Source organism: Somniosus microcephalus, unplaced genomic scaffold, assembly GCF_052327205.1.
Source record: "Somniosus microcephalus isolate GS21.2 unplaced genomic scaffold, FLI_Smic_1.0 unresolved_chr7, whole genome shotgun sequence".
In the NCBI taxonomy this organism is placed as follows: domain Eukaryota; kingdom Metazoa; phylum Chordata; class Chondrichthyes; order Squaliformes; family Somniosidae; genus Somniosus; species Somniosus microcephalus.
In genome coordinates, this window is record NW_028225185.1 from 10,660,343 (window position 1) to 10,686,834 (window position 26,492).

The window sequence follows — 26,492 nt, forward strand, 5'->3', positions numbered from 1 at the left end:
GAGTTCAACAATTTCAGATATTAATCCCTGCCCCCATTTCTCATGCTGTATGATTTTTGCCATTCCCATCCTTGCAACATTTTCACAGGATGTTCTTTCAATTCCTTCCTCCCCTCCCCATCTCTGCGCCTGCTTAATATCTGTTACATCTCTAGCTTTTTCCAGTTCTGACGAAGGGTCCCAGACTGAAACGTTTAACTCTGTTACTCTCTCCACCGATGCTGCCTGGCCTGCTGAGTGTTTCCAGCATTTTCTGTTGGTTATTTATGGTTTTATACAGTTCGAGCATAACCTCCCTGCTCTTGTATTCTATGCCTTGGCTAATAAAGGAAAGCATCCCTTGTGCCTCCTTAACCACCTATCTACCTGTCCTGCTACCTTCGGGGTTCTGTGGACATGCACTCCAAGGTCCCTCTGATCTTCTGCACCTCGGTGTCCTACCATTTAATGTGTATTCCCTTGCCTTGTTAGCCCTCCCCAAATTGCATTACCTTACACTTCTCCAGACTGACTTCCATTTGCACTGTTCTGCCCACATAGGCAGCACCAGCCTGAGACAGGGGCACACACAAAAAAAAAAAATCAGACAGCAATCCCAATATGAATAACTAAAATATTGTAGAAGATGTATTTAAATGAAATATTAATGCTCTTTAAGAATATAGGTGCACTTTAGACACAGAGAATCAAATCATCTCGTTACAAGACCCACATTATTCAGGCAAATATGCAGACGGTTCTGCTGCCATATTGAACCGTCCGCTAAGGCAGCTGACCATTGCGCCCAAAAGGACTGTTGGATGGAATGCTTGCGGTGAGGATTATAACAATAAAAAAAAAATTTAATAATAGGCCTCACGGAAGGTTTTAATCACCTTTCCGTCTCTCTGTCGCTCAATACCTTACTCCGAGGGGACCCCTCGGGACGCAGGCTGGTCAGCCATCTTGAATTTAGGGCCTCCAAAATGGGGCCCTTTTGCTACTGCCAGAGCGGGCGCACGCTACTTGTGTCTGCGATGTGCCTCGAGCCTGCCAGGAGTTAGGTCTTGCTGCATCTGTGAGGTGGGGAGGGGGTGAAAAAAAAAACCAGGAGGAGGATCTGAACTATGGATCCTATCCCTCTTGTGACAATTCATATCCTGAGGTGAGGTGGGAAAGTTTTAAGAAAGGCCGCACTGACGCGATGAGGAATCTGCAGCGGTGTGCGGCCTCTCTAACAGCGACCTGGGGCCCAAATGCTGCTCACGTCGATGGGGAGGGGGGGGCGCAAGGGTCCCTGAAATAAGAGGTGCCTTGTGGGGGCCAAGGCTGCACCGCAGGAAATCGGGCAGCCTCGCTCAGGAAGCTCCGCGGTGGGGGGAATGCGGGCTAGCTGCGGAATTGGCCGCTTGTCTCCCAGGTACCGTTGGGGAGGGGGGCGGGCCAAGAGTCGAAGGAGCTTTGTTCTGCATCTGCTGCGATACGTGCTGGGAAGAAACAGCTCCAGGTTCCAGTACAGGCAGAACTATCGGCTCTCATCCTCGCCAACAAGATTCCACGACACAGCGACGTAGAGAAACGCCTTTTCTTTTAAAAGGAAGAGGGGAAAAAAAACACAGCCCCAGCCATGTAGCGAGGGGTGGGGTAGGGAAAAAGAGGGGATTCACCTCGCTTTATTTTGAACCCAGAGATTGGCTACCGACACACACACAGAGGCTTGTGTGTGAAGTGTCGAGCAGCAGTTTGTTGTGACGAACGGCTAATCGAGATGAGCGCAGAGCACCGTTTAAATAAATTACACGGGATGGGGAGCCCTCTCCCCTCTTGTTCGGCCAGTCAAACCCCCCTAAACGACGGGGTTATGTGGAATGCTATCGAAGTCCTGTGAGAAAACTGAAGCGGGGCTCGAGTGGGCTCGAGTAACACGCGCCGACCCCTCACCTTTCGGTTACACTCCAGCCGAAGGTTTAGACAATTCAGTGTCGCCACCAGAACAGAAACACACACAGACTAATATATTAGTATTGCACCGTGATGGAGCTCGAATCAAAGTCCCATAATTCGCTCAGTAGTCGACTTGCCTCCTCTCCGAGAAGTCATCCAGTGGGTGGACCAGATCATTGCTTGAGGTATTCAGTGTTGAGCACTTCCGCCATCTGCTTCACAGTGTCCCCCCCACCCCCCCCGCCCTACGCAGGAACAAACAACTGCGGCCAGAGTCCGAGTTCTCTTGATGCTGGCTTCCTGAAGGGAGCTGGGGCGTGGCTGCCCCGAGGGAAGGGGCGAGGGGACAGGAGGGCGCGCCGACTGATCTTCAATCCTCAGCTGTCGGCTGGAGAGCGGAATACACCAGAACGTGGGGGTCGGGCTGCTGTTTGCCTAAAACACACAGGCAATGGGGTCAAGAGAGACAAACCAATAATAACAGCAGCAATACTCCAGGGTACACCTCTATCCTGCCCGGAGTGTAATCACCTGCTGCCTCTCGGTGACATCATCCTGCAACACAACATGGTTTCCCCACGATACGGACGATACCCAGCCCTACCTCTCTCGAAGCCTCCACTGTCGCTACGCCATCAGACTGCTTGTCCGACATCCAGCACTGGATGAGCAGAAACTTCCTCCAATTAAATATCGGGAAGCCCGAAGCCATCGCCTTCGGTTCGGGCCACCACCGCCGTTCCCTTGCCACCGATTCGATCTCTCTCCCCGGCAACCGTTCCAAGGCTGACCAAGTCTGTTCGCAACCTTGGTGTCAGATCTGATCACGAATTGAGCTTTCCTGCCTCATAGCCACGGCGTAACGAAGACTGTCCCTTTCCACCTCCGTAACGTCGCCCGTCTCCGCCCTCACCTCAACTTATCCGCTGCTGAAACCCTAATCCGTGCCTTAACCGCCTCTAGACTCGACGACTGCAACGCACTCCTGGCTGGCCTCGCCATTCTACTCTACGTAAACTTGAGGTGATCCAAAACTCGGCTGCCGTGTCCTAACTCGCACCGAGTCCCATTCACCCACCCACCACCCCCCGTGCTCGCTGACCAACATCGACTCCCAGTTAAGCAACGCCTCGATTTTAAAAAATCTCACCCTTGTTTTCAAATCCCTCCATGGCCTCCTCGCCCCTCCTTATCTCTGTAACCCTCTCCAGCCCTATAATCCCCCTCGATCTCTGCGCGCCACCCATTCTGGCCTCTCGCGCATCCCCCCGATTTCCATCACTCCACCATTGGCGGCCGTGCCTTCAGCCGCCTGGGCCCCGAGCTCTGGAATTCGCTCCCTAAACCTCTCCGTCTCTCTCTCCTCCTTGAAGACGCTCCTTAAAACCGACCTCTCTGACCAAGCTTTTGATCATCAGCCCTAATATCTCCTTATGTGGCTCGGTGTCAAATGTTGTTTTTTATTGATAATAAACTGTGAAGCGCCTTGGGACGTTTTATTACATTAAAGGCGCCGACATGATTCAGTCATTCATGAAAGAAAGACTTATGAAATAATACTGAGCGGCCTGCGGGTGGCGCTGTCCAGGGAGAGTATAAATACTCAGGCACGGGCCCAGCTTGCGCAGGACATTCTTAACAGGAACTAGTGAAGGACACAACTAGACCTCCGTGTTGTAAAACAGTTGATTAAAGCTTTGTTTAACGCTTAGACCAAGTGCCTAGTAGTTTTCTTATGCCAGGCGCTATATAAAGGCAAATTGTTGTTGTTTGTGGGAACCACAGCTGAGACAGTAGCAGAGGAAGAGGTGCCATCGGACCTACGGTTCCCAAAGCTCTCCAGTACTTGGGGGGGGGGGGGTTTCTTCGCCTCACTTCTGGGTCTGCTGTAGACGAATTGATAAAGGAGATCGATCGCTATGATTAGGCAACAACTCCATTATTGTTGTTATCACGCGACGTTAGAAGGGCAAGCGCCCTGGGCGGGGGGCAAATCGGCCTTCGCTCCTGAACTCTATCCAGCGGAGACCAGACGAGAACGGGAAATCGGCCGCGACGCCCCCCACAGTCGGATAGCTGGCTTGGGTGCGGGACTGGCAGGAAACCACTGACTGCGGGATCGCGAGGGAGCCGACACGCCGGCCCTGCGAGTGAACGGAAAGCATTTATAGAGTTTTTAAAGAACCCAGTCACAAAAACCATGCGCCAGTCTGGGACATGCTGGGCGGGGGGGGGGGGGGGGAAGAGACAGCAAATGAAGGCATTAACGCCAGGTGTACCTACATGTGACGCAGCGCCAGATGTTGTGCGCCGATCCTCCGGCAGTAATGTAGGCCCACGCTCCCATGGCAACCGTGATGCCGTAAATCGGAAGAAGGCTTCCCTCATACCAAGGATTTAAGAACGTCTAAATAGGAATTGAAAAATCAGTTGCAGGAGGGCAGCACAGATGCAGTGAAGAACATAAGAACATAAGAAATAGGAGCAGGAGTAGGCCAATCGGCCCCTCGAGCCTGCTCCGCCATTCAATAAGATCATGGCTGATCTGATCCTAACCGCCAATCCACTATCACAGAACCATCTCCTGAATCTAACAGAATTAGACACACGAAATAGGAGCAGGATCAGGCTACACGGCCCCTGGGCCCGCTCCGCTACCCACAGGGCCATGACCGATCCGAACCTAGACTCATGTCCAAATTCCTGCCCGCTCCCCGTAACCCTTAATTCCCTTTACTTCTAGGAAACTGTCTATTTCTGTTTTAAATTTATGTAATGATGTAGCTTCTACAGCTTTTTGGGGCAGCATATTCCATGGACCTACCACCCTCCGAGTGAAGTAGTTCCTCCTCATCTCAGTGTTGAAAGAGCAGCCCCTTATTCTAAGACTATGCCCCCTAGTTCTAGTTTCACTCATCATCAGGCACATCTTCCCTGCATCCACCCGATCCAACCCCTTCACAATCTTGTATGTTTCAATAAGATCGCCTCTCATTCTTCTGAACTCCAATGAGTAGAGTCCCAATCTACTCAACCTCTCCTCATATGTCCATCTCCTCATCCCGGGATTAACCGAGTGAACCTTCTTTGTACTGACTCGAAAGCAAGTATGTCCTTTCTTAAGTATGGACACCAAAACTGTACGCAGTATTCCAGGTGCGGTCTCACCAATACCTTGTACAACTGAAGCAATACCTCCCTATTTTTATATTCTATCCCCCTAGCAATGAAAGCCAACATTCCATTGGCCTTCTTGATCACTTGCTGCACCTGCATACTAACCTTTTGAGTTTCGTGCACCAGGACCCCCAGATCCCTTTGTACTTCAGTACTTTCCAGTTTCTTGCCATTAAGATAATAACTTGCTCTACGATTTTTCCTGCCAAAGTGCATAACCTCACACTTTCCAGTATTGCATTCCATCTGCCAAATCTCTGCCCACTTACTTAGCCTGTCGATGTCCCCTTGCAGGTTTTTTATGTCCTCCTCACTCACTACTTTCCCTCCCATCTTAGTATCATCTGCAAACTTTGATATGTTACACTCGGTCCCCTCCTCCAAATCGTTAATATAGATTGTAAAGAGTTGGGGACCCAGCACTGACCCCTGCGGAACACCACTAGTTACTGATTGCCAGTCTGAGAATGAACCATTTATCCCAACTCTCTGCCTTCTGTTAGATAGCCAATCCTCTATCCATGCCAGAATATTACCCCCAATCCCGTGATTTTTTATCTTAAGCAATAACCTTTTGTGTGGCACCTTGTCAAATGCCTTTTGGAAGTCTAAATACACTACGTCCACTGGTTCCCCTTTATCCACCCTATACGTTACTTCCTCAAAGAACTCCAGCAAATTTGTCAGACATGACTTCCCCTTCATAAAACCATGCTGACTTTGTCCTATTAAATTACGATTATCCAAATGTCCTGTTACTGTCTCCTTAATAATGGACTCCAAAATTTTACCTACCACAGATGTTAGGCTAACCGGTCTATAGTTTCCAGCCTTCTGTCTACTGCCCTTTTTAAATAAGGGTGTTACATTAGCAGTTTTCCAGTCTGCCGGGACCTTTGCCGAGTCCAGGGAGTTTTGGAAAATTATTACCAATGCATCCACAATCCCTACCGCCACTTCCCTCAAGACACTAGGATGTAAGTCATCAGGTCCAGGTGATTTATCCGCCTTGAGTCCCATTATTTTACCGAGTACCACTTCCTTAGTGATTTTGATCGTGTTTAGCTCCTCCCCCCCTTTAGCCCCCTGTTTGTACAGTTTTGGGATATTCTTAGTGTCTTCTACTGTAAAGACTGATGTAAAATATTCAGTGTTTTTGCCATCTCCATATTTCCCACCATTAATTTCCCGGTCTCATCCTCTAAGGGACCAACATTTACTTTAGCCACCCTTTTTCTTTTTATATAACTATAAAAACCCTTACTATCTGTTTTTATATTTTTTGCTAATTTACTTTCATAATCTATCTTCCCTTTCTTAATCAATCTTTTTGTTATTTTTTGCTGTCTTTTAAAGTTTTCCCAATCCTCTATCCTCCCACTAGATTTGGCTACCTTATACGCCCTTGTTTTTAGTCGAATACTATCCTTAATTTCTTTACTTAGCCACGGATGGCTGTCTTTTCTTTTACACCCTTTTCTTCTCAGTGGAATATATATTTTTTGGAAGTTGTAAAATAACTCCTTAAATGTACACCACTGATCATGTATCGTCTTACCCTTTAATCTATTTTCCCAATCCACTCTACTCAATTCCGCTCTCATACCTTCATAGTCTCCTTTATTCAAGCTTAGCACGCTTGTTTGAGATCCAACCTTCTCACCCTCTAATTGAATATGGAATTCAACCATGTTATGGTCACTCATTCCAAGGGGATCCTTTACTAGGACATTTTTAATTAATCCCGTCTTGTTACACAGGACCAGATCTAAGGTTGCCTGCCCCCTGGTCGGTTCAGTTACATACTGCTCAAGAAACCCATCCCTAATACACTCAATGAACTCATCCTCAAGGCTGCCCTGCCCAATTTGATTTGTCCAATTAATATGATAGTTAAAATCCCCCATAATTATAGATGTTCCCTTATTACAAGCCTCAACTATTTCCTGATTGATACTCCGTCCAACAGAGTTGCCACTGTTCAGAGGCCTATAGACTACGCCCACTAGTGTTTTTTTCCCCTTATTATTCCTTACCTCCACCCAAACTGTTTCATTATCCTGATCTTTTGACCCAATATCATTTCTCTGTATTACAGTGATTCCTTCCTTTATTAACATAGCCACCCCACCTCCCCTTCCTTCCTGCCTGTCCTTCCTGAACAGTCCCTGCATTCAAAGATTTACTACATCTTCCACCCGAACGTGCCAGCCATGGCTCAGTGGGTAGCACACTCTCTCGCCTCGGAGACAGGAGGTTGTGGGTTCGAGTCCCACTCCGGAGATTTGAGCACAGAAAAATCTAGGCTGACACACCAGTGCAGTACTGAGGGAGCGCCGCACTGTCGGAGGGGCAGTACTGAGGGAGCGCCGCACTGTCGGAGGGGCAGTACTGAGGGAGCGCCGCACTGTCGGAGGGGCAGTACTGAGGGAGCGCCGCACTGTCGGAGGGGCAGTACTGAGGGAGGGCCGCACTGTCGGAGGGGCGGTACTGAGGGAGCGCCGCACTGTCGGAGGGGCAGTACTGAGGGAGCGCCGCACTGTCGGAGGGGCAGTACTGAGGGAGCGCCGCACTGTCGGAGGGGCGGTACTGAGGGAGGGCCGCACTGTCGGAGGGGCGGTACTGAGGGAGCGCCGCACTGTCGGAGGGGCGGTACTGAGGGAGCGCCGCACTGTCGGAGGGGCAGTACTGAGGGAGCGCCGGTACTGAGGGAGCGCCGCACCGTCGGAGGGGCAGTACTGAGGGAGCGCCGCACCGTCGGAGGGGCAGTACTGAGGGAGCGCCGCACCGTCGGAGGGGCGGTACTGAGGGAGCGCCGCACTGTCGGAGGGGCGGTACTGAGGGAGCGCCGCACCGTCGGAGGGGCAGTACTGAGGGAGCGCCGCACTGTCGGAGGGGCGGCGCTGAGGGAGCGCCGCACTGTCGGAGGGGCGGCGCTGAGGGAGCGCCGCGCCGTCGGAGGGGTGGTCTTTCAGATGAGACGTTAAACCGAGGCCCCGTCTGCCCCCTCGGGTGGATGTAAAAGATCCCGCGGCTACTATTGGAATAAGAGCAGGGAGAGTTCTCCCCAGTTTCAATATTTATCCCTCAACCAACATCACTAAAAACAGATGATCTGGTCATTATCACATTGCGGTTTGTGGGAGCTTGCTGTGGTTAAATTGGCTGCTGCGTTTCCTACATTACAACAGTGACCACACACTTCAAAAAGTACTTAATTGGCTGTGAAGCACTTTGGGACGTCTGGTGGTCACTAAAGGCGTTGTGGAAATGCAAGTCTTTTTTTTTCCCCCTAAGGTAGCTGCCTGGTTTGGGGGGGGGGGGGGGGGGGGGGGGGGGTGGCGACAGACCCCCTCCCCGCTTGTGGAGAGTGGCCAAGCCTCCACCCCTGCGCATGGCTGGAGGGGGAAGGTGGTACTGGAGGCTATTAATCCGCGAGGCACAATAGAAAGAAATAAGACAACTGGCATTTCGACAGCGCCTTTGCACCTCGGACCGGGGAGGAGGAAGAAGATACAACCCCCCCCACCCCCGCCACGCAAACGGGGACAGCGCAAGAGCTCCACTCACCAAGCCAGACATCAGCACGTGACTCACAACGACCGCGGCCAGCGCCAGCCACTTCCTCTTCTCGCACGCGTCAAAGAACACGACCCCCCAGAACGTGTGTAAGAGAACGAGAGCCATCGTCAGGAAAGCTGGAGAGAAAGAGAGAGACGGAAATCAGCCAATTACAGTGTGTGCGTGGACGTGTTTGCTCTTGCACTGACTCGCCTTGTGGGGTGGGTTCACCATTCAGCGCTCCCGGTGCGGAGCTTCAAGGAGGCAGCAGCCTGCCTGCATTGCGAAACCAGATTCTTTCGGCTTGATTCACTCTCGGGATGTGGGCGTCGCTGGCAAGGCCGGCATTTAGGGCCCATCCCTGGTTGCCCTGGGAAATTGGCGGTGGGCCGCCTTCTCTGAGCCAGATAGAAACATAGAAGATAGGAGCAGGAGTTGGCCATTCGGCCCCTCGAGCCTGCTCCGCCATTCAATGAGATCATGGCTGATCATCTAAATTCAGTACCCTGTCCCTGCCTTCTCTCCATATCCCTTGATCCCTTTAGCCTCAAGAAATATATCTAACTCCTTCTTGAATATATTTAATGAATTGGCCTCCACTGCCTTCTGTGGTAGAGAATTCCACAGGTTCACCACTCTCTGGGTGAAGAAATTCCTCCTCATCTCTGTCCTAAATGGCTTACCCCTTATCCTTAGACTGTGACCCCTGGTTCTGGACTCCCCAACCATCGGGAAAAGCCTTCCTGCATCTAGTCTGTCTAGTCCTGTTAGAATTTTAAAAGTTTCAATAAGAGCGGGTTGGACACAAACAGAGGGGCTTGCTGGGCCACTCCAGAGGGGCAGTTAAGCAGCCACGTTGGTGCGGGACTGGAGTCACATATAGGCCCAGACCGGGTAAGGATGGCAAGTTTCCTTCCCTAAAGGACATTAGTGAACCAGCGAGTGTCTCACCTCCTGACTCCCCAAAGCCTTTCCACCATCTACAAGGCACAAGTCAGGAGTGTGATGGAATACTCTCCACTTGCCTGGATGAGTGCAGCTCCAACAACACTCAAGAAGCTCGACACCATCCAGGACAAAGCAGCCCGCTTGATCGGCACCCCATCCACCACCTTAAACATTCACTCCCTCCACCACCGGCGCAGTGTGTACCATCTACAAGATGCACTGCAGCAACTCGCCAAGGCTTCTTCGGCAGCACCTCCCAAACCAGTGACCTCTTCCACCTAGAAGGACAAGGGCAGCAGGCACATGGGAACACCACCACCTCCAAGTTCCCCTCCAAGTCACACACACCATCCCGACTTGGAAATATATCAGCCGATCCTTCATCGTCGCTGGGTCCAAATCCTGGAACTCCCTCCCTAACAGCACTGTGGGAACCCCTTCACCACACACGGACTGCAGCGGTTCAAGAAGGCGGCTCACCACCACCTTCGAGGGCAATTAGGGGGATGGGCAATAAATGCAGGCCACATCCCATAAAAACTAATTTTAAAAAAGTTGGGTTTTTAAGACAATCCGACAGCATCATGCTCACTTTTACCGAGACCAGATCAAAACAAAAAAATCGAATTCAAATTCTCAAACTGGCTTATTAGTCCAGGGTTCTGGATTACGGGTCTCGCAATAAAACCACACGTATCCCCGCTCTTACCGCACCGAGCACTGCGCCGATCAGCACGCGGCTCGTTTTTAAAAAAAGAGGAACGCTGCTGCAGCGACTCAGCAAGGGGCCAAGCTGTGCAGCCCTGACTCAGTGGGTATAGCGCCCGGGTCTGTGAGTCAGACGGTTGTGGGTTCGAGTCCCCACTCCAGAGACTCCAGCACACAATGCAGAGGCGTGGTCTTTCGGGCGAGTCGTTAAACCGAGGTCCTCTCGGGTGGACGGAAAAGATCCCAGGAGGCGACTTAATTGAGGGGTTTTTAAATTATGAGGGGCCTGGATAGAGTGGATTAGGAAGGACCGATTTCCCTTAGCAGAGACGTCAATAACCAGGGGGCAGAGATTGAAAGTAATTGGGAGAAGTAATTAGCGAGCGGGTTCGAGTACAGGAACAAGGATGTCTTGCTGCACTTGTACAGGGCCTTGGTGAGACCACACCTGGAGTATTGTGTGCAGTTTTGGTGGCCTTATCTGAGGAAGGATGTTCTTGCCATGGAGGGAGTGCAGCGAAGATTCACCAGACTGATACCTGGGATGGCAGGAATGACGTATGAGGAGAGATTGGGTCGATTGGGCTTATACTCGCTAGAGTTTAGAAGAATGAGAGGGGATCTCATTGAAACTTATAAAATTCTGGCAGGACTAGACAGACTAGATGCAGGAAGGACGTTCCCGATGGTCGGGGAGTCCAGAACCAGGGGTCACAGTCTAAGGATAAGGGGTAAGCCATTTAGGACAGAAATGAGGAGGAATTTCTTCACCCAGAGAGTGGTGAACCTGTGGAATTCTCTGCCACAGAGGGCAGTTGAGGCCAATTCATTAAATATATTCAAGAAGGAGTTAGATATATTTCTTGAGGCTAAAGGGATCAAGGGATATGGGGAGAAAGCAGGGACAGGGTACTGAATTTGGATGATCAGCCATGATCGCATTGAATGGCGGAGCAGGCTCGAAGGGCCGAATGGCCTACTCCTGCTCCTATCTTCTATGTTTCTATGATTAGAGGGGAGTCGAGGAGAACTTTCTTCACCCAGAGGGTGGTGGGAGGTCTGGAACTCACTGCCTGAAAGGGTGGAAGAGGCAGAAACCCTCATCGCATTTAAAAAGCACTTGGATATGCACTGGAAGTGGCGGAACCTCCAGGGCTACGGACCAAGATCTGGAAAGTGGGATTAGGCTGGATGGCATTTTCGGCCGGCACGGAAACGATGGGCCGAATGGCCTCCTTCTGTGCTGTAGATTTCTATTTCGAAGAAGAGGAGCAAGGGGTTGAGTTCTCCCCGGTGTCCTGGGGCCAATATTTATCCCTCAACCAACATCACTAAAAACAGGTGATCTGCTCGTTATCGGAAAGTTAGTGGGAGCTTGCTGTGCGCAAATTGGCTGCCGCGTTTCCGACATTACAACAGTGACCACACTTCAAAAAAGTTCTTCATTGGCTGTCAAGCGCTTTGGGACGTCCTGAGGTGGTGAAAGGTGCTATAGTTCATTCTTTCTTTCCAGGTCGGAAAGTCCCAGGTTCAGCCCCCAGTGATCTGCGTGGTGTTAGAGGATGTTAATCAGGGGTGCTGCAATTGGCCCTGGGTTTGGGGTAGGGAGGGGGAGGTAGAAAGATCAGCCAGGGCTTCTGCCCCCAACTGCTTTCCAGTGACTCCTGCTCCCGTGGAGATACCCGGTGAGGAAAGGAGGCTACGATGTACTGTTCCGTCCCCACCCCACGTCCGAATATGTGGCCGGCACTCGCTGCCTGGGGGGAGGATCCGCCCGTGGAACGGTTCCCCAGCCAGAGTCAGTCCTTTCAGGGGAAGGAAGGGAGTAAGCGAAACAAAGGCTCGCATTTCTACCGCACCTTTCATGACCTCAGGACATCCCAAAACGCTTTACAACCAATGAAGTACTTTTTTTGAAGTGTAGTCGCTGTTGTAATGTAGGAAACGCAGCAGCCAATTTGCGCACAGCAAGCTCCCACAAACAGCAATGTGATAATGACCAGATCATTTGCTTTTCTTATAAAGTGAGGAATAAATATTGGGCCCAGGACGCCGGGGAGAACTCCCCCTGCTCTTCTTCGAAATAGTGACCGTGGGATCTTTTACGTCCACCTAAGAGAGCAGACGGGGCCTCGGTTTAAGGTCTCTTCCAAAAGACGGCACCTCCGACAGTGCGGCGCTCCCTCAGCACCGCCCCTCCGACAGTGCGGCGCTCCCTCAGCACCGCCCCTCCGACAGTGCGGCGCTCCCTCAGTACCGCCCCTCCGACAGTGCGGCGCTCCCTCAGTACTGCCCCTCCGACAGTGCTGCGCTCCCTCAGTACCGCCCCTCCGACAGTGCGGCGCTCCCTCAGTACCGCCCCTCCGACAGTGCGGCGCTCCCTCAGTACCGCCCCTCCGACAGTGCGGCGCTCCCTCAGTTACCCCCCCCCTCCGACAGTGCGGCGCTCCCTCAGTACTGCCCCTCCGACAGTGCGGCGCTCCCTCAGTACTGCCCCTCCGACAGTGCGGCGCTCCCTCAGTACCGCCCCTCCGACAGTGCGGCGCTCCCTCAGTACTGGCACTGGATTGTCAGCCTGGATTACGGGCTCAAGATTCTGGAGTGGGGATTTGAACCCGCGACTTTCAGACAGAGGCGAGAGTGCCACCCACTGAGCCAAGGCTGACACCTAATAATAAAGCACGCTCACTCTTGCGAGCCAAAATGGAATCAGCGACCACAGGATAAAAACAGCGGCAGGACAGGGAGGATATCATTGCTTTATTCACCAGACATCAGCATGCAATCGATGGGCATGCAGTTACCACACTGGGTCCCTTGGTTTACTCAACCCACCTGAGGTAAGGAAGAAGTACGGCGACCCCCCGTGAATCCCCACCACTCCCGGTCCCAGCGAGTCAGACAGAACGTTGATGCCGGAGAAGGCGCCGCTGATGATTCCGAAGGAGAGACCTGAAACTGCAGAGAGAGAGAGAAGCTTGCGAGGATTCGACGGGCTGCGAGACACCTCACTAAGGACGCTTGGGAAAGAGGCCAGAACTGAACTAGCGCAGAGTCTGGGTAACAGTTTTTGCCACGTAGGACAAAGGTGGTCCCAGCTTCAATCCCTGGTCAGTACGCTGAGCCACTGCCACTGCCCTCGGACTGGTTTGAACAACTTGCATTTATATGTAGTTTAAAACGTCGCGAGGCGCTTCACAAGAGCGTCATCAAGCAGAATTTGACAGCGAGTCACATCAGGAGATATTAGGACAGGTTGGTCAAAGAGGTCGGTTTTAGTGAGTCTCTTAAAAAAGGAGAGGCGGAGAGGTTTAGGGAGGGAATTCCAGAGCTCGGGGCCCAGGCAGCTGAAGGCACGGCCGCCAATGGTGGAGCGACGGAAATCGGGGGATGCGCGAGAGGCCAGAATTGGAGGAGCGCAGAGATCTCGGGGAGGATTGTGGGGCTGGAGGAGGTTACAGAGATAGGGAGGAGGGGGGGGGGGGCGAGGCCATGGAGGAGATTTGAAAACAAGGTCAGCGAGCACAATTACAACTGAGTCACAACGGGGCAGCGCATGATGCTGCCAGGCAATGGCCTGTTCGAACGTCTATGCAATGGGCTCTTACCATATGCCATCTGTCCAATCGAGATGGGCGATCTTCCATCTTCACTAATCGTGGCGAGGCCTTGGTCAGCCTTCCTGCGGAGCAGAAAGGAAAACACACGGAAGATTGTAGACGTCTTGTGCCGCCAGTCAGGGCGGCTGAAACACAACAGGTGCCCGGCGCGCTAAGAACATAAGAAATAGGAGCAGGAGTAGGCCATTCGGCCCCTCGAGCCTGCTCCGCCATTCAATAAGATCATGGCTGATCTGATCCTAACCGCCAATCTACTATCACAGAACCATCTCCTGAATCTAACAGAATTAGACACACGAAATAGGAGCAGGATCAGGCTACACGGCCCCTGGGCCCGCTCCGCTACCCACAGGGCCATGACCGATCCGAACCTAGACTCATGTCCAAATTCCTGCCCGCTCCCCATAACCCTTAATTCCCTTTACTTCTAGGAAACTGTCTATTTGTTTTAAATTTATGTAATGATGTAGCTTCTACAGCTTTTTGGGGCAGCATATTCCGTGGACCTACCACCCTCTGAGTGAAGTAGTTCCTCCTCATCTCAGTTTTGAAAGAGCAGCCCCTTATTCTAAGACTATGCCCCCTAGTTCTAGTTTCACCCATCATCGGGAACATCCTCCCCGCATCCACCCGATCCAACCCCTTCACAATCTTGTATGTTTCAATAAGATCGCTTCTCATTCTTCTGAACTCCAATGAGTAGAGTCCCAATCTACTCAACCTCTCCTCATATGTCCATCTCCTCATCCCCGGGATTAACCGAGTGAACCTTCTTTGTACTGACTCGAGAGCAAGTATGTCCTTTCTTAAGTATGGACACCAAAACTGTACGCAGTATTCCAGGTGCGGTCTCACCAATACCTTGTACAACTGAAGCAATACCTCCCTATTTTTATATTCTATCCCCCTAGCAATGAAAGCCAACATTCCATTGGCCTTCTTGATCACTTGCTGCACCTGCATACTAACCTTTTGAGTTTCGTGCACCAGGACCCCCAGATCCCTTTGTACTTCAGTACTTTCCAGTTTCTTGCCATTAAGATAATAACTTGCTCTACGATTTTTCCTGCCAAAGTGCATAACCTCACACTTTCCAGTATTGTATTCAATAAGATCATGGCTGATCTTCAACCTCAACTCCACTTTCCCGCCCGATCCCCATATCCCGCTATTCCCTTAATATTCACTGAGGAGAAAAAAAAATACCCCACGCCGAACCCTTCCCGTTTCCTCTCTGCGCTGCCGGAGGGGTCTTCTTTCAGATGAGAGATCCCACGGCCACTATTTCGGAGAAGGGGGGAGTTCTCCCCGGTGTCCTGGGCCAATATTTATCCCTCAACCAAACTAAAATCGACAGCTCTTGCGAAGAGCCAGCACAGGCACGACGGGCCGAATGGCCTCCTCCTGTGCTGTAAGATTCTGTAACCAACATCACTGAAACCGATGATCCAGCCATTATCACATTGCTGCTTGTGGGAGCTTGCTGTGTGCAGCCTGGCTGACACGTTTCCTACATTACAACAGTGACTGCACTTCGAAAAGCACTTCATAGGCTGTAAAGCGCCAGGTCTAACCAGGAGCGAGTGCGGTACCTGCTCCACCAAGCCGATGGCAAGATAGGGCAGAGCATAATATTGTCCATTTTACCATCACGTATCTATAGTTTTCTTCTACGTGATGGCACATCGGATTGTTCAGTCAGCACTCGACTGAAGCAGTAACGGATTCTAGCTTACTTGGGAAAGAAAGTCTTTCACGACCTCAGGATGTCCTGAAGAGCTTTACAACCATTGGAGGCAGTTCAGAGAAGGTTCACTAGGTTGATTCAGGGATGGAAGGGTTGTTACGAGGAAAGGTTGAGCAGGTTGGGCCTGTACTCATTGCAGTTTAGAAGAATGAGAGGAGATCTTATTGAAACATGTAAGATACTGAGGGGGCTTGACAGGGTGGATGCGGAGAGGATGTTTCCCCTCGTGGGGGAATACTGCCCCTCCGACAGTGCGGTGCTCCCTCAGTACCCGCCCCTCCGACAGTGCGGCGCTCCCTCAGTACCGCCCCTCCGACAGTGCGGCGCTCCCTCAGTACCGCCCCTCCGACAGTGCAGCGCTCCCTCAGTACCGCCCCTCCGACAGTGCGGCACTCCCTCAGTACCGCCCCTCCGACAGTGCGGCGCTCCCTCAGTACCGCCCCTCCGACAGTGCGGTGCTCCCTCAGTACCGCCTCTCCGACAGTGCGGCGCTCCCTCAGTACCGCCCCTCCGACAGTGCGGCGCTCCCTCAGTACCGCCCCTCCGACAGTGCGGCGCTCCCTCTGTACCGCCCCTCCGACAGTGCGGCGCTCCCTCAGTACCGCCCCTCCGACGCTCCCTCAGTACCACCCCTCCGACGCTCCCTCAGTACCGCCCCTCCGACGCTCCCTCAGTACCGCCCCTCCGACGCTCCCTCAGTACCGCCCCTCCGACAGTGCGGCGCTCCCTCAGTACCGCCCCTCCGACAGTGCAGCGCTCCCTCAGTACTGCCTCTCCGACAGTGCAGCGCTCCCTCAGTACCGCCCCTCCGACAGTGCGGCGCTCCCTCAGTACCGCCCCTCCGACAGTGCGGCGCTCCCTCAGTACCGCCCCGCCGACAGTGCAGCGCTCCCTCAGTACCGCCCCTCCGACAGTGCGGCGCTCCCTCAGTACCGCCCCTCCGACAGTGCGGCGCTCCCTCAGTACCGCCCCTCCGACAGTGCGGCGCTCCCTCAGTACCGCCCCGCCGACAGTGCGGCGCTCCCTCAGTACCGCCCCGCCGACAGTGCGGCGTTCCCTCAGTACCGCCCCTCCGACAGTGCGGCGCTCCCTCAGTACCGCCCCTCCGACAGTGCGGCGCTCCCTCAGTACCGCCCCTCCGACACTCCCTCAGTACCGCCCCTCCGACAGTGCGGCGCTCCCTCAGTACCGCCCCTCCGACAGTGCGGCGCTGGGAGAGTCGGCCTCGATTAAGCACTCAAGTCTCCGAGCAGCGCACGGCACGCGAAGCAGGAGGCACATTTCAGCGATTTTTTCGATCGGCGCTACAAATCGGACAACCCCGAGCTTACTTGAGCAGCTTGTAATATGCAAAGCGGAAGACCTCTTGAAGCAGCACGGAGAACCCCGCCCCCATGATGAGCAGCCCGTGCTGCACGCTGGGGTTGTCCTTGTCGCTGAGCTGGACGGCGATGAACCACAGGAGCGAGGAGAGGAGCAGCGACACCAGCCAGAAGAACGACCTGCCGGGGCAAAGGAAGAGCGGAACCAGTCAGCAATAGAAACATAGAAGATAGGAGCAGGAGGAGGCCATTCGGCCCCTCGAGCCTGCTCCGCCATTCAATGAGATCATGGCTAATCATCCAAATTCAGTACCCTGTCCCTGCTTTCTCCCCATATCCCTTGATCACTTTAGCCTTAAGAAATATATCTAACTCCTTCTTGAATATATTTAATGAATTGGCCTCTACTGCCTTCTGTGGTAGAGAATTCCACAGGTTCACCACTCTCTGGGTGAAGAAATTCCTCCTCATTTCTGTCCTAAATGGCTTACCCCTTATCGTTAGACTGTGACCCCTGGTTCTGGACTCCCCCACCATCGGGAACATCCTTCCTGCATCCAGTCTGTCTAGTCCTGTTAGAATTTTATAAGTTTCAATGAGATCCCCTCTCATTCTTCTAAAGCCAGCGAGTCTAAGCCTAATCGACCCAATCTCTCCTCATACGTCATTCCTGCCATCCCAGGTATCAGTCTGGTGAATCTTCGCTGCACTCCCTCCATGGCAAGAACATCCTTCCTCAGATAAGGCGACCAAAACTGCACACAATACTCAAGGTGTGGTCTCACCAAGGCCCTGTACAACTGCAGCAAGACATCCTTGTTCCTGTACTCGAACCCTCTCGCTACGAAGGCCAACATAACCATTTGCCTTCTTAACCGCCTGCTGCACCTGCATGCTTACCTTCAGCGACTGGTGCACAAGGACACCCAGGTCTCGTTGCACTTCCCCCTTCTCCCAATCTATTGCCATTCAGATAATCGTCTGCCTTCCTGTTTTTGCCACCAAAGTGGATAACCTCGCATTTATCCACATTATATTGCATCTGCCATGCTTCTGCCCAATCACCCAACCTGTCCAAATCATCCTGGAGTTTCTCGGCATCCTCCTCATAGCACACACGCCCACCCAGCTTTGTGTCGTCTGCAAACTTGGAGATATTACATCTAGTTCCCCCGTCTAGATCATTTATATATATTGTGAATAGCTGGGGTCCAAGGACCAATCCCTGCGGTACCCCACTAGTCACTGCCTGCCACTCGGAAAAAGACCCGTATATATTGCCTCTCCTCATTCCTCCTACCAAAACGCAATCACTTTGCACTTTTCTGCGTTAAATTTCGTCTATCACTCTCCTCCTCAATTCAATTCAATTTTATTTGTCATATATGCAGCAAACGTGTGTACTGCACAATGAAATGTTGATTTTTACAAGTCACTATGGCATAGCAATGATAAAAATGCTAATAGAAATACAGTAATAATAAATAAACAACAGTAATAAATAATAAATTATTCATTCATGAGTCTTATGGCCTGGGGGTAGAAGCTGTTTCGAAACCTGCTGGTACGTGACCGTATGCTTCGGTATCTCTTACCCACTTATGCTCGCAGGCTTTGTGCTTTTAAAATCCACGGGAGAAAGTTTGGGAGGGGAAAGCTAGTTAAAAGGAGATTCTTCAAAAAATTATTTTCTGTCGGCCAAAACACTATTTCCCACCGCCATGGAGGTGACCGCCCCTTTAAATCCGGACCCCCCCCCCTACCCTGGGGACCATCCCTTTAAATCGAGGCCTACCGGGACCAGACGCCACAACTCACCCGGCGACCAGGATGATCACCCGCAGCGGGTCACCGGCCACCGTCAGCAGCAGCAGAGCGAAGGCCGGCCCGAAGGCGATAAAAGCGCAGCCGAAGAACACGGCCGCGCTCATGGCGATGCCGAGACCAAGGACGACGAAAGAGACATTTGTACGGGTTTGAACGACCGGCTGCCTCACCACCACAACAACGACGCCCGAACTCCAATGGCGTCGAGGATGAGGGAGGGAAGGGTTTGAGAGGAGGAGAAAAAAAACTATGATTGACGGGCGCCTCAACCAATCGCATCGACCTCCCTGGCCAATCGGCGTCGCGCGTCAACGTGGAGGGCGGGACTCTGAATCATGATTGACGTGAAGGGCAGCCAGTCGGATCGAGGGCTACTAAAACCCGCCCTTCCCTCTTTAGCCAATCAGCTGTCAGAGATGGGGCGGGCCCGGCACAGGGCAGCGGCGCATGCGCCCGCCCGCGAAGCCTTCTGGGAGTTGTAGTTCTTGTCCCTGTTCCTGCTGCCCAGACAAACATAGAAGATAGGAGCAGGAGTCGGCCATTCGGCCCCTCGAGCCTGCTCCGCCATTTAATGAGATCATGGCTGATCATCCAAACTCAGTACCCTGTCCCTGCCTTCTCCCCATATCCCTTGATCCCTTTAGCCTTAAGAAATATATCCAACTCCTTCTTGAATATATTTAATGAATTGGCCTCCACTGCCTTGTGTGGTAGAGAATTCCACAGGTTCACCACTCTCTGGGTGAAGAAATTCCTCCTCATCTCTGTCCTAAATGGCTTACCCCTTATCCTTAGACTGTGACCCCTGATTCTGGACACCCGAGCCATCGGGAACAAAGCTGATCTCCAAATGCAAAGTTTGGCTATTGTTTTTCCTCAATCACACAATCATACAGCACAGGAGGAGGCCATTCGGTCCATCGTGCCTGTGCCAACTCCTTGAAAGAGCTCTCCCCCGCCCTGCTCATTCCCCCACAGCCCTGCAAATGTTTCCTTTTCAAGTATTTATCCAATTCCCCTTTTGAAAGTTACTATTGAATCTGCTCCCACCGCCCTTTCAGGCAGCGCATTCCAGATCACAACAACTCGCTGTGTTAAAAAAAACATTCTCATTGTGGTGTAGTAACCTGTTCCACCTTAAGAGAACTACCTTAAGAGATGTACTACTTTCTCTTGGCTGCTGTATACTGTAATACCGGTGGTGACCACACCGGTATATAAACGTTGTGTAGTGAATTGCTGGGCAGTTCAGCCCTGACCTCCGAATAGTAAAGACCTGTTAAAGTTATTCTTGTTGTCTGTGTCCAGTGATTTATAATAAGCATAACTGGGACACACAGACTCAACAGTGGCGACGAGTCCGATCTTACCCTGCGGCAGTTTTACATCCAAGGCAGCTTCGTCCTCAGAACGGGCGTTGAGAAGAGGCATCCGCCCTCATCATCCTGCTGAGCACCACATCGCACGGGAGGCATCGAGAACCCGGGTTAAAAAGAAAAATTCTGACCACGCAGCCCTCCATCAGCGACAGGCAGTGATCATCCCTTCTACCACGGTGGTGGGTAAGCCGATCAGCGACACGAGCAGAAAGTCGGCCGCGTTGGCTGTGGAGTAGGGGAGGGAAAACGGAGGAAAAAGGGCGGAGAACTCGACCGCGGCCGGTGAAAAGGGCCGGGCTGCAATCGGGGCCGAGAGGCGCAGCGACTGGGGCAGCGTTAAGGCCACGAGAACCGCGGAGAACTCAACCGCAGCCGGTGTAAAGGACCGGCCTGCAAGCGGGACTGAGAGGCGCAACAGCAGGGGAAGCGTGAATGCCCACGGGAACCGCGGGGGAGCAAAAAGCAGCATCGGGGAATTGAGAACCGCTGGGGAGGCGAGAACGGCAGCAGCACGGCAATCGCCATTGCAGCCAGCGGGGGAAGAAGGCAAACGCGGGAAGCCGCCATTGTAGTCGGCAGGGGAAGAAGACGAGCGCGGGAAAAACCGCCAAGCGCGGGAAGCCGCCATTTTAGTAGGCGGGGGAAGAAGACAAGCGCGGGAAGCCGCCATTTTGGGAAAAAAATTTTAAAGAAACTTGCAAGGATGCCTAAACATGGTAACATCAATGCTTTTGATAGCGATGTCGAAGATTGGGCCATGTATGTAGAACGCATGGAAGTTTATTGTAAAGCAAATGAGGTACCAGATGATAAGAAAGCACTAACCTTATTAAACTCAATGGGTGCGAAGACATACGGGCTATTGAAGCACCTTGTATCACCAGATAAACCGGCGGATCAGACTTTCGCGAATATTGTTACTGTCCTGAAAAATCATTTAAACCCCACGCCGCTGCTGATAGCGGAACGATTTAAATTTTACAGAAGAACGCAGCTGAAAGAAGAAAGCAACGCTGAATTCTTAATTGAACTGCGTAAGCTATCAAAGTACTGTCAGTTTGGAACAGGACTAGCAGATGCGCTGAGAGATAAATTTGTGTGTGGATTGTTAAAAGGAACACAAAAGTGACTGCTAGAGGAGAATGATCTTACGCTTGATAAAGCTGTCACTATTGCAGCATCGCACGAAGCTGCAGCGAGAGGCACTGCGGAAATGCAGCTAAGGTCATCGGAACTCAGCACCAATCAAATGGCATTGGGTGCAGTAAAGTGTTATCGTTGTGGAAAGACAACGCACGATCAGAACCAGTGCTGGTTCAAAAATCAGGAATGCAGAAAATGTGGCAGGCTTGGTCACATAGCTAAAGTATGCCGGTCAGGAAAGAAGACCAGCAACAAAAAGTCACCGCAGGAAAAGTGCAGAAAGGTACATAAGGTGACAGAGAACAGTTCGGATAAACAGAAGTCAGATTCAGACTCCAGCAGTAAGGAATTAGGTTGTCTAAGAGTACACAATGTGGGTAATGAAGCAGACCTCCAAACTATCTGGGTCACACTTCAGATAGCAGGAGTCCAAGTGAAGATGGAATTGGACACTGGATCGGCATTGACGGTCATGAATAAGCAAGATTACAAAAGGTTATTCCCACATATATTCCCCTACGGGATACGGAGATTGTATTGAAAACATACACGGGGCAAAGAGTATACCCCATCGGAAAGATAAAGGTAAAGGTGGTCCATAAGGGCAAAGAAAGCCGAGGAATGGACTTATATGTGCTACCTGAGGGAGGTCCGCCACTACTGGGACGGGAGTGGATCAGGAGAATAAATATGGACTGGCATTCCTTAAAAGCACTAACGGTAGATTCCGGTAAAAAAGATGTCAAACCTAAACGATTGTCCAGAATATTGGACGATGCTAAAGAGGTGTTCCAACAGGGACTGGGAACACTGAGAGGAATTACGGCAAACATCAAGGTTGAAGAACATGCAAACCCAAAATTTTTCAAAGCCAGACCGGTACCTTATGCGATACGACCTGCTGTGGAAGCTGAGCTGGAAGGGCTAGAATGTTCAGGAGTACTGTCTAAGGTAGACTGGAGTGAGTGGGCCACGCCCATTGTTCCCGTCATGAGGCGTTCATCGAGCAACAAGCCGGGGGAACCGGGGAAGGTTCGCATCTGTGGAGATTTCAAGATCACTGTTAATCCGGTGCTTCACACGGTGCAATATCCGCTTCCACGGATTGAGGATATCTTCGCTTCGTTGTCTGGCGGGAAACACTTCACCAAGATAGACCTGGCGCAGGCGTACTTACAGATGGAAGTTGAGGAAGAATCACGCCAGTATCTCACGATCAACACGTATAGAGGCTTGTATCGGTATAATAGACTGGTTTTTGGAGTGGCATCGGCTCCAGCAATTTGGCAGAGGGCCATGGAGCAGGTATTACAGGGAATTCCAGGCACACAATGTTACCTGGATGATATTCTGATTACAGGAGATGATGATGAGGAACACCTTGCAAATTTGGAACTGGTGCTCACCAGATTGAAAGAATATGGACTTCGAGTTAATCGACAGAAATGTGAGTTCTTTCAGAAGCGGATCTCATACTGTGGTCATGTCATTGACCAGGAGGGGCTTCATAAGTCTCCTGACAAGATCGAAGCTGTTGTGAAGGCTCCCGCTCTGGATAATGTATCCCAGTTGAGGTCGTTCCTAGGGTTGATTAACTATTACCATAAGTTTCTGCCAAATTTATCCACGGTGCTGCACCCGCTGAACGCTCTTTTGCAGAAGGGAGTACCATGGAAGTGGAGCGAGGACTGTAAGAGGGCCTTTCGCAAAAGCAAGGCATTGATCACCTCAGAGGAAGTGTTGGCTCACTTCAACCCAACGCTGCCTATTCGTTTGGCTTGTGATGCTTCTCCATATGGTATTGGGGCAGTACTCTCACACAAGTTGCCAAATGGCTTGGAGAGGCCAGTCACGTTCGCATCCAGATCATTGACCTCCACTGAGCGCAACTATGCTCAGATAGATAGGGAGGCTCTCAGCCTTGTGTGGGGAGTAAAGAAGTTTAATCATTACCTGCAGGGCCAAAAGTTTACGCTACTGACAGACCACCAGCCGTTGGTATCCATTTTTAACCCTAAGAAGGGTGTTTCGGTGATGACAGCACAGAGACTCCAGAGATGGTCCCTTTTCCTAGGGGCACATCAATATCAGATTGAATTCAAAGGTACAAAGCAGCATGGTAATGCTGATGGGCTGTCGCGCCTGCCAGTACCTACAGCGGAGGAGGCACCGACAGTTGACCCTGTTGAGTTATTTCACTCGACCATCATCGAATGTTTACCAGTCACCAATGCAAGTATTGAAAGAGAAACCAGGAACGACCCGACACTGTCCCGGGTCTACGAATTGACAGTGAAGGGATGGCCAGCACATGGTGATTCACTGTTACCGGCATTCTCAGCAAGACGAGAACAGCTGTCTGTCAAGGAACATTGATGTATGGAACAAGGGTGATTATTCCTCCTAGGTTAAGAGAGAGAGTTCTAAAGGAACTGCATGAAGGTCATCTGGGGGGAGTCAAGATGAAAAGCCTTGCTAGGGCTTATGTGTGGTGGCCAGGTATCGACCAACAGATAGAGGATCTGACGAAAAGCTGCTCAGGGTGCCAAAAAGTTCAAAATGCACCTCCGATTGCACCGCTGCATCCATGGGAATGGCCTTCAACCCCATGGCAACGTGTACATATTGACTTTGCTGGTCCATTCATGGACTCCATGTTTTTAATTGCGGTGGACGCACATTCTAAATGGCCAGAAGTGATAAGATGACTACCACTACCTCGGAAAAGACGATTGCGGTGCTAAGAACGATATTTGCAAGAAATGGATTGCCAGAACAAATATGTTCAGACAACGGACCGCAGTTCGTGTCAGAAGAATTCCAGAAATTCATGAAGAAGAATGGGGTGAAACATTATACCTCTGCCCCATATCATCCGGCTACAAACGGGTTGGCCGAGAGATTTGTACAAACGTTCAAAAAAGCAATAAAGGCCATGAGCGAAGATCAGATTCCACTACAACACAAGGTGGACAATTTCCTACTGGCATATCGAAAAGCCACTCATGCAGTGACAAACCAAAGTCCTGCCATGATGTTCTATAACAGGAGGTTGCGGTCCAGGTTGGACTTGTTAAAACCAAATGTGCGGAGGGAAGTCAAAAACAAACAGTTCCAGCATATAAATAATAAGACCACTCGGAGTTTCGAAATAGGACAACCAGTGTTAGCCCGGGACTATAAAAATGAGAAATGGCAATCTGGAACAATTCGGGCCAGACAAGGACCCCTGATGTACACGGTAGATATTGGTGAAAATGTAATACGACGTCATGCTGACCAACTGGTAGAATCGAGAACAAGGGTCGAACCCATGGTTACGGCAGAGACAACCATGGAAGAAGTTAGTGAACCTGAAGCATCTACCTCAGAAGTGAATGTACCTGATGATGATGTCCAATCCATAAGAGATCAACGAGATGAGTCACCCCAGCAACGAGAATCAGAGACCCCTGAAAGGCGTTATCCAACTCGGATCAGGAGGCCTCCTCAGAGACTGAATCTTTGAACTGTTTTGCATGAAGTTGTATATATATATGTTATTATGTTATGTTAAATGGGGATATACACTGTTAAGCTAAAAAGGGAGGATTGTGGTGTATGTAACCTGTTCCACCTTAAGAGAACTACCTTAAGAGATGTACTACTTTCTCTTGGCTGCTGTATACTGTAATACCGGTGGTGACCACACCGGTATATAAACGTTGTGTAGTGAATTGCTGGGCAGTTCAGCCCTGACCTCTGAATAGTAAAGACCTGTTAAAGTTATTCTTGTTGTCTGTGTCCAGTGATTTATAATAAGCATAACTGGGACACAGAGACTCAACACTCATCGCCCCCTCTGGTTCTTTTACCGATTACCTCTCACTGAAACTTATAAAATTCTAACAGGACTGGACAGACTAGATGCAGGAAGGCTGTTCCCAATGGCGGGGGAGTCCAGAACCAGGGGTCACAGTCTAAGGATAAGGGGTAAGCCATTTAGGACAGAGATAAGGAGGAATTTCTTCACCCAGAGAGTGGTGAACCTGTGGAATTCTCTACCACACAAGGCAGTTGAGGCCGATTCATTAAATATATTCAAGAAGGAGTTAGATATATTTAAGGCTAAAGGGATATGGGGAGAAGGCAGGGACAGGGTACTGAATTTGGATGATCAGCCATGATCTCATTGAATGGGGGAGCAGGCTCAAGGGGCCGAATGGCCTACTCCTGCTCCTATCATCTATGTTTCTACCTTAATTTAGTGTCGACCGGATATACCAACCCGCCTGCCACTTTGGTGGAAGCCTGCCATTCTTACCTGGTTTGGGCAGATACGTGACTCCAGTCACACACCAGTGTGGTTGACTCTTAAGTGGGTCAGCCGTAGCCCAGTGGGTATCTCTCTCTCGCCTCAGAGTCAGAAGGTTGTGGGTTCGAGACCAACTCCAGAGATTTGAGCTCAAAAAATCTAGGCTGACACTGAGGGAGCGCAGCACTGTCGGAGGGGCGGTACTGAGGAAGCGCTGCACTGTCGGAGGGGCAGTACTGAGGGAGCGAGCGCCGCACTGTCGAAGGGGCAGTACTAAGGGAGCGCCACACTGTCGGAGGGGCGGTACTGAGGGAGCGCCGCACCGTCGGAGGGGCGGTACTGAGGGAGCGCCGCACTGTCGAAGGGGCGGTACTGAGGGAGCGCCGCACTGTCGGAGGGGCGGTACTGAGGAAGCGCCGCACTGTCGGAGGGGCGGTACTGAGGGAGCGCCGCACTGTCGGAGGGGCGGTACTGAGGGAGCGCCACACCGTCAGAGGGGCAGTACTGAGGGAGCGCCGCACTGTCGGAGGGGCGGTACTGAGGGAGCGCCGCACTGTCGGAGGGGCAGATCTGAGGGAGCACCGCACTAGCGGAGGTGCTCTTTCGGGTGAGACGTTAAACCGAGGCCCCATGTGCCCTCTCAGGTGGATGTAAAGAGATTTCATGGCACTATTTCGAAGAAGAGCAGGGGGGAGTTCTCCCCGGTGTCCTGGGGCCAATATTCATCCCTCAATCAACATCACTAAAAAAACCTCCGATCATCAGCACATTGCTGTTTGTGGGAGCTTGCTGTGCACAAATTGGCTGCCGTGTTTCCCACATTACAACAGTGACTACACTCCA

The 26,492-nt window shown here is 51.5% G+C and overlaps 1 protein-coding gene across 5 annotated transcripts; it reads right to left on the reverse strand.

Annotated features, from left to right (window-relative positions):
• Window positions 1-1,896: 1,896 nt before the first annotated feature.
• Window positions 1,897-19,038, reverse strand: LOC147086521 (gamma-secretase subunit APH-1A-like). Of its 5 annotated transcripts, none has more exons than XM_085978627.1 (7): window positions 18,825-19,035; window positions 17,016-17,186; window positions 13,926-13,999; window positions 13,153-13,275; window positions 8,671-8,798; window positions 4,203-4,330; window positions 1,897-2,347 (listed from the first exon to the last, which is right to left on the reverse strand). In XM_085978627.1, exons 1-7 carry the CDS (start codon window positions 18,935-18,937, stop codon window positions 2,113-2,115), a joined length of 972 nt encoding a protein of 323 aa, XP_085834753.1. In that variant the 5' UTR covers window positions 18,938-19,035; the 3' UTR covers window positions 1,897-2,112. The 5 variants fall into 5 exon arrangements, with proteins under 5 accessions (XP_085834753.1, XP_085834754.1, XP_085834757.1 ...); XM_085978631.1 differs by having other exon boundaries at window positions 2,158-2,347; window positions 4,207-4,330; XM_085978629.1 differs by having other exon boundaries at window positions 2,158-2,358; window positions 4,207-4,330.
• Between the last annotated feature and the right edge of the window lie 7,454 nt (window positions 19,039-26,492).

Bases quoted from the DNA above. Each gene is read 5' to 3' on its own strand.
- LOC147086521 (XM_085978627.1), bottom strand. From the start codon at position 18,937: ATGAGCGCGGCCGTGTTCTTCGGCTGCGCTTTTATCGCCTTCGGGCCG. The intron at 14,000-17,015 runs GTAAGCTCGGGG...TCTGCTCCGCAG, and splicing joins GCATATTACAAGCTGCTCAA to GAAGGCTGACCAAGGCCTCG. The intron at 8,799-13,152 runs GTGGGTTGAGTA...CTTTCTCTCCAG, and splicing joins GTACTTCTTCCTTACCTCAG to CTTTCCTGACGATGGCTCTC.